We start from the raw sequence: 14,344 nt of genomic DNA on the forward strand, positions 1-14,344 counted from the left end.
CAATCTATTTATTTTGTGTTTACCCATATTGAATGCTAATCTCCAGTAAGAAATAAGATTTCTCAGAAGGCCGTAGGCTGAAGCAGGGGGAGGGGGTTAGTCTGATCCGACAGGGGATTGAAATGGAGGGAGGGGGGTGGCACAGCCAGAGGGCACTCTTAAAGAGCTACATGATTAGTTCCTGTTGGTGCCACTTCCTGACTTGTTGCTTATTCAGAGATTGCCTTCTTTCAGGCTTTTGCAGTCCACTCACTGCAGACCAGACTGTGGCATAAGTATCAGGAGTGTCTTTGTCTTTGCTTTGTAACCCACTGTGGCACCCCAAGAGTTAGCCAGTTTAATAGAATTAAGTGTTAAATCCTGGTAAAGGCCACCCTATGTCACAGGCTCCCTGCAGCTCAAAAATTGGGTTAATGGACAGGATTAAGAGACAACAGAGCAGGCCGACTCTAGCAGAGCATGGGAATCAAGGAACTAAAATGGTGTACATTTAAATAATTAACAGGGTCCCATAGGTGCTGTTTTCACATACACACCAGTCAGGTGGACTATACAGCTATGTGGGACATATTCCCTGAATATGATATTAATACATGAACGTGTATTAGATATGTAACTGGATTGATTAATGAAACTATGTGTCTTGAGAAACAGGGCAAACTGCTGTTTCTTGAAGAGGCCTCTTTCTTGCAGACATACTGAACTATGCGACCTACTGAATGAGATGACTGGGGCTAGGTGGCGCCTGGACTGGATTAGGTTGAAAGGACAAGTTGAATTATGTACAGATAATTCACATGTGCAACAACATTTGTTTTGACGCAAGGAAGACATAAACTAGTGATGTCCCAGTGGAAAAGGACTTTAAAACATCAAAGGACTGATCTCATGAAAATGGCTATTTAGCAGAGTGAAAAGACTATAAATATCCAAGCAAAATTAAATATTTTGTGCTCCACATTGAATGCTAAACAAGGCGCTGTCACTCTGCTAAGTGAAGCTGCAACTCCGGGACTCTGTTTAAAGATGGATCCAAGATGGGACTCTGCCTGAAAACGGATCCAAGAAGATCCAAGACGCGAGTCACTACCACAAGCAATGAGACTGAGGCCCGGCTGGAGGACTGCCATAAAACTTACAGAGACTCTTATCAGACAAACCAGTCTAGGTCTGCTCTACACCTAAAACAACAGTATCCAAAAGAAACTGTGCCCTGCTACCTGTGTAGCGAAAAGATTCAGCGAAAAGAAGAGTGCGGATGGGCGCTGTTGTTAATCCTTGTGGCAAAGTGGTTGATTGTGTACAGGTGAAGGAGTGATGCAGTGCGCAATGCACAGACAGAGAGTTGTAATCCAGTTGGAAAGGGGTTTTATTAATTATAATTAGGGGTTCTGATTTTCAGTTTTAACAGATAAAACCTGATAAAACAACCCTGATACAAAAAAAATGAAATCGGTAGATAGCCAATAAACACCGGAAAACACTGGGACAACTGTGGAAATGGTTACTCAATTCACGTTAACTTCCCTTTTAACCATTAAAAAATAAAACTTACTACAAAAATAATAATAAATACATTTCCCAGTGCTGGTGGGCAATGTCCAACCTTCCTGACTTGCATCTGTCATTGATTAGTTTTGAATACTTTAAACCCGCCCCAACTACTGAGTGACAGCACATTCCTACATTTCTATTGGAGACTCCACTTGCAAGATTTAAAACAAGATTACAGTCAGGATGGAGGCTTGTTAGCGGGATTTAAAGCTGTATTACAGTTAAGATACTGAGGATTTTAAAGCGAATTGTGGCAAAATTTACACAAATGCTTACACACAACAACCCCAGAAGAATGTGCCCGTGACCACTGGGATTTCGTTGTGGAAGACAGCAAAGAAAAGAAGGTACAACTTTAGTGTGCAAGTACTGTCGAGTTACTGCTACACATATTTTGACAGAAAAAAAACACACAAGCATTTTGTACAGTAACCGAAAGCACTCATTTCATACAGTATATCGAAAATAAAAAAACCCGAAAAAATACGATTTACATAAAACTCGAAAATAGCAAAAAATAAGCACGAAAAATACAATTAATAAAACCTGAAAAACAGAAAATGCTTGATGATGTGACAAGATGGATGTGCAAAACAGGGAGACTATAGTGTCTAACACAGTAAGTGCACATCGCAGTCACACTGTAGCTGCAGCAACCCTGGCCCGTTTTCTCTATATTGTGGCCACTTAAGTCCTGTTCTGAGACAGGCTTTTTTTCCCTTTAAATAGGACAAAATGTCTAAATTATACTTTATACTTACATACGTTTTTCCTGTCAGTGATGCAGATTACTTAAATTGCTTCGAATAAGAAAAGGGTTGGTGGTATCCCTTACCATTCGTTAACACTAAATTCACCACCACATTGTTATACTAAAAAAGAATAGGTAACTAATAATACTTATAAGTGAAACTTCTAAGAAACTTATATATACTGTAAGAAAGTGTATTGATGAAGGCACTAGAAACATCTGCCTGACTTATAATACTTTAGAATTTTGATTTTAACTTATGGTTTAAAGAAAAATATCAAAGTAAGAATAATATTATAAATCTGAATGACTTTCATAGCATTAGGTGTTCGATGTTTGTGGTGGGATATTATCCATGCAAAGAACATACATCCCAGGGAACATTTGTACAGAGGGCTGTATTCAGAGAGCTGCTTATGCAATTGAGATAAACATGGTACATTCTGTAGCATTAGTAGAAGGGTGAACCAGCTGCAGGAAACTGAACAATGCTTAAAGGATAAGAGGGATTGGTATATTAAATTATGTGAGGGTGTCTGAATCAGTGGTTATATATTTCACCCACAACTTCAAACACTCAATCAAATTAAAAAGCTGGGTTTAACTGACGTACAGCACACTTGTTTTTGTTTGTATTCTCAAATCCCGGCTCACTCACTGTGTGACCCTGAGCAAGTCACTTAATCTCTTTCGGGTGAGAAGCTGCTGTATGAGACTCTGCAGGTGATGCGTCGTTCACACACCCTAGTCTCTGTAAGTCACCTTGGATAAAGGCATCTGCTATATATTATAATTAATAACATTCTTGCTCTTCTCTCTGTTGTGCTGTGAAAGGGTTATACTTGGTGAGCAGTTTCCGCTATGAAGTCACAAAGCACGGGTACAGATTAGCAGGTACAAACATGCAGCACCCTGTGCAAAACCTTCAGTCTCCGTTGGTGTCCTTCCGTTATTATTTCTCAATGTTGGGATTCCACCATCCATTTCAGTTTCACAGTACAGATCCTAACTTCCAGTCCTAACAAGATACGATTGCATTGGTCTGAATTCATAATGTACGTTATTGATTTCCTAATGAATGCAGTCACCATGATGGTGGTAATACTTCATAGTGGACATGTTTATCTCTTACAAAATAACCTGCTGGTGTGATCTTATCTAATTTGGACTGTGTTGGTTGTATATGTGATACATGTGTTCCAAATGTTAAACATGGATCATTTGTGGCAGCGAATCTACTGTATGTGGAGCCTTGCAGCTCACCAGTCTCCCATTGCAAATCTGCTTTTTTAATTATTCCATCTGTCTCTGCTTGTACGGTATATATTAGACAAATAGACATTTCATGGGTGATGCACATGGTTAAGACATTTGATTAAGATTAGACATTTGCTGTCTAGATACAGTGAAATGGTGACTCGTTTGATATTTTACCAACAGGCCTTCCTCAGGGCAATGCCCAGTTAATCAGCATTTATGTCAAATTGGCACTGTACTTTCTTCAAATTCCAGTTCAGTTTGTAACATACTCTCCCCACTCTTTTTTTCATTGTGACTCATTCTTCATGTATGTACAGCATTTTCATTTTAAGCTGTTTTTTTTTAAGACTTTTCAGGTCTCCATGTAGGAACCAATATTGGCAAATTTGAAAGTTACTCAAATTGCCAGTGGCTTCTCAAGAGCCACATGCAACATTTTGACATGGTCTTGTCATAGAAGGAGACAGACAACTTGGTTAAAATATTTGTTTATGAACAAGGTTTTAATCTGCAGCTACTGTACAAATGGGTATTATTTATAGCAGTCTTGTTCTAACTGAGTATTAAACTGAAAAAAAAAAATAGTGTTTGGAAACAAAAAAAAAAAAATATATATATATATATATATATATATATATATATATATATATATATATATATATATATATATATATATGATAGAGTGACTAGGCTGAGAAGAGAAGGGGGCACACTGTCTCTACTATTACCTCTGCAATATAACACTTCATTGTGTTTGTAATAATATTCTGTATAGTCCGTTGCCAATAAATAATCCAACAACCATAAATGACAACCTCTTCCCACAGGCACTGATGAGACAGGCAGTGGAAACAATGGGCAACTATACATTGCAGACACTAAGATCAATGTTGAAGATGGCTTTGCGATTGATGATTCTGACTATGATATTTATATAGAAGAGGTATGTTCTTCCAGCATACATTTAGATGCTTGTTTTGTGTTTTTATTTAGTATTACCAGTCACATGAGCTCTGGATGTTAGTCTGAGGAACAGTTTTACTTACTTTATTTACTGTCCTGCAGCACTGATGAAAAAACACATGGAAAATGTAATCGTAAACACTGTGTAAACACTGACTAGTGAGAAAATAATATATTTTGGTAAGCTTCTCTCTACTCTGGCTAATTCTTACACAAATATGATAACAGCCATCTGTGAGTCACAAGATTTGCAGAGAACACAATTCTCTGTATACATAAAAATAAATCAATTTGTCATTTTCTAGCACCATCTTCCTTAGAATACCTCAAGTAAGCAAACAGCTAGACTGTTGTTTTTCATTGATCTGAATCTCACATTCACACCCACCTCTTCCTGTTCCAGCTAAAACCATTTCCTGCTATCAAAGGGGGAAACAAGAAGTTCCAAGTTCAGTCCAAGGCGATGCCTGTCTCTCAGACAGAAAGGAGGAACTCTGCCAAAACAATGACCACTCCTCAACCCATCATCAGCACCACCACCACCACCAGCACCACCACTCAGAGGAGCGGCACCTCGCCACGGGTCTACGAGTTCCCCTGCGATGAGACCGTCTGCCCTGCTGACAGTTTCTGTGTCAACGACTATGACCGGGGAGGCTCCCGATGTCACTGCAACCTGGGAAAGGGAGGAGACATGTGCTCAGAAGGTAAACAAGAGAGCCACAGAAGGACCAATGTGTTTCCATTAGCTGAAGCTATGAAAAGCTGCTGAATTTGTTGGTGTGAAGGGAGGAAGGCTGGCAAAAAAGGAGATCAGGGAAGAGGGCTGAAAGTTTAATAATAATAATAATAAATAATAATAATAATAATAATAATAATTAGCCTACCATCTTAGATTATCAGATGCTAAGGGCTGATGGGCTTAGTTAGTAATTCAATGGGAGACCTCCACAAAGAATTGGTAAAACAAACTAACAATAATAATAATAAAATCAGTATATAGTCAATAAACACCAGAAAAAACACTAGAAATGATTACTCAATTCACCCTACTACAAAAAAACTAAAACAAACTACCTTTTCCAGTGCAGCTGGGCAATGTCCCTCCTTCTTGACTTGTATCTATTATTGATTCGTACTGAATAGTGGTGGGCGATGATTAACAGATATTTACATATGAAAAGCAATAACTTAGCTTAGTGGTGCTTTGCTTCACAATATCCATGGAGAAAAACAAGATCTTGTTATATTGTTTTAGTACTCCATCGTCAGCCACCTCAAAACTGAAATGGTTCTATACTTCACTGCTCACAGACTTTCTAGACAATCCGGAAGTAATTGAATTTTCAGCTGCTCTGCATGTAAATGCTGACTCACGACACCTCTAAAAGTATTAAGTAGAGTGCCATTCTGAGTGTTGCATTATTTTGAGATGTTTTTTGATGTTTTAAAATTACTTCTCATTTATAATGCCAAATGCAATACGCATTTTAAAAAATACATTAATAATAACCTAAGTAATGAACCACTGATGCATGCGCATATCTCAAAAAATGCAAAACTGATGGCCAATGGTGCTTAATGCAGCATGCAAATAGCGTTTGGGACCTAAGCACCAATTAATGGAATAAAATGGTTAAATAATACTTTTTAAAAATCCCACAATATCATGATGTGGAAATTATAATTGATATCAAACGATATCGATGCAGTATCGAAATATCGATATTGGTACCCATCCCTATTTTAAACCCACCCTAGCTACAGAGTGGTGGTAAATTCTACATTTCTATTGGAGACTCCGCTTGCGAGATTTAAAACAAGATTATAATTGAAGGCTTGTTCGCTGGATTTAAAGCTATATTACAGTTAGATAGGGAGAATTTAAAAATACAAAAAAAATGAAATCGGTAGATAGCCAATAAACACCGGAAAACACTGGGACAACTGTGGAAATGGTTACTCAATTCACGTTAACTTCCGTTTTAACCATTAAAAAATAAAACTTACTACAAAAATAATAATAAATACATTTCCCAGTGCTGGTGGGCAATGTCCAACCTTCCTGACTTGCATCTGTCATTGATTAGTTTTGAATACTTTAAACCCGCCCCAACTACTGAGTGACAGCACATTCCTACATTTCTATTGGAGACTCCACTTGCAAGATTTAAAACGAGATTACAGTCAGGATGGAGGCTTGTTAGCGGGATTTAAAGCTGTATTACAGTTAAGATACTGAGGATTTTAAAGCGAATTGTGGCAAAATTTACACAAATGCTTACACACAACAACCCCAGAAGAATGTGCCCGTGACCACTGGGATTTCATTGTGGAAGACAAAGGAAAGAAGGTACAACATAAGTGTGGAAGTACTGTCGAGTTACTATGTGTAAAAAATAATTGAAAAAAAAAAATCATACAGTATATAAAAAGTGAAAGCGCTTTACATAAAACTAAAAAAAATAGATAAAATAAAGCACCGAAAAATGAAAATAATAAAAACTGAAAAACAGAAGTCCTAGTAATACTAAAATAAACTAAAATCAGGCATATGTATGTCTACTTTGAAGCAGGGCTGTATACCCATGTGTATTTCATCTACCACCCCACACATGAAAACTATTCTGTTCTAACAATTCAGACAATATTTTTGTCTTTTAACTAATGTTTGCAGAAGACTTTTACCGATAATCCCCGTGCCAATAAATTAATGTGAAATTCCTATTAGATATTACTGTGCTGTAGGCTTAGGTCTCTATCTGTTTCAAATGTTGAATAATAAATTGCTTCTTGACAGTTTCTTGTTTATTCTCACTTTCCCTAGACATGTTTTTCTTATTTTATTAATAGCCCACAATATAATTTCTCACAGCTTGTGTTTTGAGAATTAGGTTCCACACTGATTCTGTTTTCTCTGTGGTGTCAATGACAAAGTGGGTTACAGTTTCCAAAACAGATACCCCTGTTACTTTTAGTTATTTTCAGCCCAATCGGGCAAACTTTGGCATCTGCAATAAACATTTATGACCATTGCATTAATCAGCAATGGTCATAAAAGAGGAATCAATAGTGTGTTACAAAGGAGGATTCAGTCTTGCATCCTTTTTATGTATGTGAACCACAATATACTACCACATTCTGGTGATGACCTTCCCTCCAGCACACCAGCTGAATGATGTGTTAATCCGCCCGGAGACAAGCATGTCATTCAGGGTTTCTACCCACAGCATTGTTAATTCAATAGCATCGCCAGCCCAATAAGCTTTCTCTCTGTTCGTTTCCCTGTTTTCCATGTCTATGTACTGTAGTATTTATTCCAGGACACTGCGTAATGAAAAACTTTTTTACTTTTATCTTTCCCAAACATGTGTCATGGACCGAACTCTATGGTTTACATTTATAGCATTCTGCTCTACATTTCTTAATGTCTGGGTATGTCACAATGTATAGCACCTAAACCATGTGACCTGGATAAAGGCCTGATGATTCAATCACCATCTATCTGCTTGAAAATCCTTATCCACAGTTCAAAATCATCTAGATATTATTACAAATTTAATAGTGCTACATTTACAGATACTAAAAAGTAATAAATACAACCATTTTAAAAGTCTTTCTCTGCATCTTTTCTCGAAATGTTTTCCATTTATTTTAGTATTGCTATAGATAGTATAGTAAAAAGTTCAGTTATAACTGAAGCCACCGCAGGAATTGAGCATCAATGGCTGCTTATGCTTATTTAAATGCCCTTTGTCATTTTATTTGGACTGAATAAATAAATAAACCCTATGTTAGAATAAAGGGTGGAAGCAAGCTGTCGTACTACCAGTACAGAACCGGTCTTCATGGGAAATCTATGGAATTGCCACAGCTGTCCGAGTTTCTGGTCAGCTCTAAACATCACATTCAAATGTTTAATTTTAATATCTGTGGACAGACTATGATATATTTAAAAAGTACAAAAGTTTGGTTATATTTTCACAAAAGAATGATCCCAATCACAGAAAAGAAACATTTTTATAACATGTATAAAAACATGTATAAAATCAACATAGTTAGGAACTGTAGAAATCATCATGGCTTAGTGTTCTAAAAGGCTGCAGATGTAAACTGACCATTATTAAGGGTAAGGGAAATCCAGTTTCACAGTACGTACAGAGATGACCCTTTTTCTTTATAACTTGTCTCCTTTTGTAGACATCACATCTTTATATGGGTTGTCCCTTTATTCTAACTTTGCTGTGTAAAAATTGTTATTAACAGTAACTGGTTTCTGCGACCTAATGGGTCGTACAAGTACAGAAGCACATTAGCGACACAAAGAAAAATAAAAGATTGCATTAATACGAGATAATATGGCACTATTTCATAAAATGATTGCGTTGTTACAAGATCGTTTTCATCAGCAATAAAGATGTCACATTGTAGCAGAAATTAAGTGCGGCTGGACAGTGGAGTGTCTTATGCAATAAATAATTTGTAATAGTTTATCAATAAATACAACCATACAACCCCTTTTAAAGCAAGATGAAGAGACAGAATAGGAATAGTGACATGGGTGGTGTGAATTACTAAAACCGTCTGATGTGGGGGTCCCCAACCCTGGTCCTGGAGAGCTACTGTGGCTGCTGGTTTTCATTTCAACCAATCTCAAAATTACTTAAATTAACAAGTTCTAGGCTAATTAGTCAAGAGTAACAGGTGATCCAGATCTTTAGCCACTGATGATGTCAAGACACCTATAAAAGTAATGCAATCAATATAACAATGTTATCTTGTAATAAAGCAATAAATATTATTTTCTTTGTGACGCTAATCAGCTTTGTGTACAAGATCCAGCAGCTTAAAAAAAAATATGTTGCTAATGCCTTTTTAAAATGTGTAGGACTATATCTTCAGAGTTTGTAAAGGGCTGTTTGTTACTGGTTTTATTACTGCCAGTGGAAGCACCTGCATTAACAATAAAACTTCCTGTCAAGTTCTGGGTCTTGTAGTTCTTTAGCAAAGAGGTTTTATCGTTTTTGTGATTTAGACCTTTATTAATTTTTAATAATTTAGATGTTATTTCCGTATAAAATGTTCAAACATTGCATTTGTAATGAAAGAGCTGATTATTTAGTCTTGTTTATGTATACTATTTATCTCTTTTTTAAATTGAACACATTTTTATTTGGGTCCATTCCAATGCATCTTGAGAATTGAGGACAGGGTGCCAACAGGGTCTTTCTTCCTTCATGTATCACCCTGTGAATTCACTTCAATTGTAGAAGTGAACAGGCTCTACACTGCAAGGCTCTTTGTAAAAACAACCAAGTTTGAATACAGAATCTATTGGTTGTAAGAACAACAGCTCACTGCAGGATATTTGTAAATGTGTGGCATGTAACCAGTTTATTCCTTTAAGGTTTACTGTATTTTTATAAGTATTCGATGGCTACCTCTGATCAAGTTGAGAGTGTATTTCTCGTGCACGCTTTGCTTTGCTTTGTCATACATAGTGCGAGAAGAGAGAAAGTACATTCTCAACTTGATTAGAGGCATCCATTGAACACTTACAAACATATTATAAATCATTAAATCTAAACACACAGACAAAACCTGATATTAATGCACTTAATCTGTTTATATAGAACCTGTTGTGTGGTTAAACTTCTGGAATGTTCTGTCCTTGACATCCTGAGTGCAAAATCTACACTCTCAGCAAAGTCTAAATGTAATTGCTGCCAATGGGTTCCAATAGGGACATGACTAATAATGCAAAAAGGTTGAAAACTGTAATAAAACATGTCTTGTCTTTTAGATATTCCAATCCAGTATCCAAACTTTTATGGCTACTCCTACATGGCTTTTGAACCACTGAAATACTCCTTTCAGACATTTCAAATTACCATTGAATTTAAGGTGAGTGTCTACTTTTTCACACAAACAGAACTAATGGTCTCACTATGGAAACTTAAGACTGTGTCTAAATGTCTTTTCCATTATCAGACCCATAGTTGTGTCCTCTTCACACTACCAAAGCAATGAGCGCTCATCCAGTTTTAAAAATGTGATGGTGATTGAAGCTATCAGTCCCTAAAGCAGAGACTGCTCCTGAGAGGGCCATTCCCTTTCAAGTTTAATAGGTGTAAATAAATGAGTAGTTGCTTTAGGACCTGATTAGGGATTGAATTGGTTCAATTTAATAATTAAGGACTTGGTTGGAACAAAGAACTGGGCTGAAAGTGCCATTTTGAGCCATACAGCCCAGTTTATTGTTAAACTGGGCTGTATGACTGACAGCTGTGATTCTCTGTACTGATGTCTACAGCCTGTTTCTGAGGCTGGCTTGCTGCTGTACTGTGGGGAAGATGAGCATGGCCGCGGGGATTTCATTTCGCTGGCTATCATCCGCCAGAGGCTGCAGTTCAGGTAAGAGAACAGCAAAGGATTTCATATACAGAATTGCACAGTATACATCTTAATAATCTATGGCAAGTGTTAAACTGTAAATTAGCAGCAGATGTACTGTGAAGTGCTTTGCGTCCAATAGTGTTAAACATGCATAACATCAAAGGTTACACATTTGATTATACTGCATTAAAATCCTGGCTGAATCTATACAGCTGCAGCTTTTGTATGCGTTTTTCACTTATGTTGACCCAGCAAACATTATACCATCCTTAGATGTTTGAAACCAGTTCTAAAATGTTGAACTTTTGATAACCATAAACTTTAAAAAATGTTCTGTATATAATGTATCCCTACATCCCTACAGAACAGAAATAAAAGAACAGGATAAATTAGGATTGTAGTATCTTTTATTTTGTTCATTCATTGTTGTGTCAACTTCTCAAGATTGGAAATTTGAAGATCTCGTAAAATTTTTGCCTGGTAAAATACTTCTTTCCATTTGTGACAAAGTGGCTGAGTGGGAGCAGGTGCTGGAGTGATGCAGTGCGTGAAAGAAGCAGACAGAGATAATTGTAGTCCGGTTTGGAAATGTTTTTATTTGGAGATTCCAGGTCTGGTGACCAAACAATAATTCTCTGGCAGTACACACCAAATGTGTACAGCACGGGATAAATAACACGGGAAAAGACAGTCCCAAATAATAAACGTTATCCGCCCCACAATAATACAAACACGGCCATCAGTCCTGGGTGTGTGCAGTAGTGCTTGTGGTGGGTAATACAGGTTTATATTTGTGACAATGGTGCAGTGTTGTCCGGTTTAGTGCTGGCCCTTGGTGACAGCTCTGGAACTGTGTTAACTGTCTAGTAACGTACAAGACAAGATAATTACAAAGAATCAAAACACAGCACTCACGATTTTAGTTTCTGTTTTTACTTTCACTGTCCTTCTTGGTTCTATTAACATTAAACCAAAGTGAAGGAAAGGATTACTATTCTCCGTCCTCTTTTATGCTGTCACACATGACCCCTCCCCTTGGTAAACGAGTGCAACCGCCTCTCCAATCTGCGGCTGCCATGTCGTTTCCCTTCCCAGGTCAATGCGTTATTGCAATGGAGTCTCGCCCCCTTCCTGGTTGGCCGACTTGCCTTGAACCCTGGGAAAGAACTGTAAGCTCAGCCTGTCCAAGGAACTCTGTTCTTGCTGCTTAGTGCCGTCACAGGGTGGTTTACAATCAAGAATCATTGTATTTCTGTCACACCATTTGATAGAATTATGTGAACACCTTTGCTTAAGTCATTTTTGTAGGAAGATAGAAAAACAATAATTGTATGACATTAGTGAGCAGTTGCCATGCTGTTAACATTATACTTTGGATATCCTTAATGCTCTGTTACTCCAGATATCTGCAATTGTATTTTGTTATGGTCATAAACGGTACCAGTTATATAGGCAATAATAACTTACAGATTTTGCACTCGGACTGGTAATGGCCCTGGATGTAGCTGGTGTTATGAAGACTATGTTCTGTTGTCCTAGGTTTAACTGTGGATCTGGCCCAGCTGTCATTATAAGTGAAAACAGAATCAAGCTGGGTAGTTGGCATAGTGCCACCATTTATAGAGACGGACTGAATGGGTGGCTTCGCCTGGACAACAACACCCCTGTGACTGGAAAGTCTCAGGTAAGCCGAGTTTCTCTGCTCTGTTATATAGCTAGAAGAGCAGCAGACTCTTAAAGGTATACACTGCTGACATTTCAATTCAATAGCTTCTGCCACCTTTCCGATGTCCATGTGCCATTTTATTTGTTATTTCTTTAAGAAGTCTCTTCAAGTACACCACACAGACCCCCTTCTCCTTTTTTCTTTGTTTTTAACAGGGCAGAAACAGAAAACAAACAAAAATTAAATGCAGTCAAATCTATATTGGAGGGCTCCCTATTAGTGGTTTCCCACAACCTGCTTGTTTCTACTTAAGCATTTGGCAAATGCATGAAAGGAGTGATGACTAAAGCTTCAAAATCCATTTTGTTATCTCTTGTTACCATCCGCAGCATTAGGCCCAATTTTCACTGTGCTGTAATGTTCAGGCATGGCTTATTAATTTAGTAAGATCAACAAATCATACTATAATCACATTATACATTTAACTTAAATAAATGAGCATTTAAACACAAGCTTCAATCAGCTCAGGAGTTATTTAAAGTATTTTTTTAAATATAAATAAACCACAGTTTGATATGCAGTACACAGTTCTAGACCCTTATTAAATGAAGTTAACAACAGAACCGTTTCTAGAACTGTTTCATGAATATCCCATTTTATTTATCCATAAAAACAGATGGATAAATAAATGTTGCAAATGCTAATAGGAAGTAAGGAACTGGATTTTAAATCCTTGGTTATCACTCCTTAAAGAAGTGATTATTTACATCTTTTATCATGTCGTACAATGACCAACAGCTTCACTCGTCATTCAAAGATTCTTCCAATCTTGGAGGTACCAACAGCTGGGCAGCACTGTTAATGTTTTGGCCTGATTGGCCACCAGCCAATGGAGGGAAATGTTTTTTGAATAAGACAGAGTTGAACCAGTCATACTGGTCTTCCTGGGTGCTGTTCTCTCATAGGATGAACTTGAACCAGAGCGATCACTGCTGTTTAGATATAATGGCTCATTCTTCAATAGATGCTGCACTCTGTTATAAATAGGATGTAACTTATGGGTCACAAAATATACATTACCAACCCAAAACCAATTTGATACATATTATCATGTCATAATATATTATGACTAATAGGTTTTATATATACTTGACTGAGTTACATTTCCTAATAGTCCTGTTTCTCCCACTCCAGACTGATTTGTGAGGTTTATGTTTTATGGCAATTATTTTTTCCTTTAATTATCGTTTTCTCTCTTTGCGAGGAAATCATTTCCCAGACCAAAAAAAAAACAACAATATGACATGAGAATAAGTTGCTCCTTCAGCTTGCTGTCTTTTACATGGTGTCTGAACTTTTAAACTAATTGGGTTTTTGTTCTAACTTTGTGATGAAGTGAAGAGCGATTTCCAAGCAAGATGTCTCAAATCGTGTACGCAGCTTAAATGATTTTTGTTAATGAACTAATATTGAGCAATGCTTTCCTCAGGGCCAGTATAGCAAAATCACATTCAGGACTCCGTTCTACGTGGGTGGGGCCCCCGGTGCGTACTGGCTGGCGAAGGCTGCTGGGGTGAACCGTGCATTCCAGGGCTGTGTGCAGACGCTGACCATCAACGGGAAAGCCATCGACATGAGGCCATGGCCCGTTGGAAGAGCGCTGAGCGGAGCTGATGTTGGTATGGGAACTTTATTGATACCTACAGGCTCTTTAAGGAGGCAAGCAGTGTGATCTCACAGAAAACATGACTGAG

The 14,344-nt window shown here is 37.5% G+C and overlaps 1 protein-coding gene across 2 annotated transcripts in view; it reads left to right on the top strand.

Annotated features, from left to right (window-relative positions):
• Positions 1-14,344, top strand: part of LOC121318440 (pikachurin-like) — a 50,991-nt gene that overhangs the window by 20,229 nt on the left and 16,418 nt on the right. For both annotated transcript variants that reach the window (XM_041255119.1, XM_041255129.1), the window contains exons 8-13: positions 4,393-4,508; positions 4,932-5,235; positions 10,332-10,432; positions 10,842-10,942; positions 12,464-12,608; positions 14,080-14,269. In XM_041255119.1, the coding sequence (XP_041111053.1) occupies positions 4,393-4,508; positions 4,932-5,235; positions 10,332-10,432; positions 10,842-10,942; positions 12,464-12,608; positions 14,080-14,269 (957 nt within the window). The remainder of the gene's footprint in view (positions 1-4,392; positions 4,509-4,931; positions 5,236-10,331; positions 10,433-10,841; positions 10,943-12,463; positions 12,609-14,079; positions 14,270-14,344) is intronic.

The sequence above is a fragment of the Polyodon spathula genome, chromosome 1 (assembly GCF_017654505.1).
Source record: "Polyodon spathula isolate WHYD16114869_AA chromosome 1, ASM1765450v1, whole genome shotgun sequence".
NCBI classification, from domain to species: Eukaryota; Metazoa; Chordata; class Actinopteri; order Acipenseriformes; family Polyodontidae; genus Polyodon; species Polyodon spathula.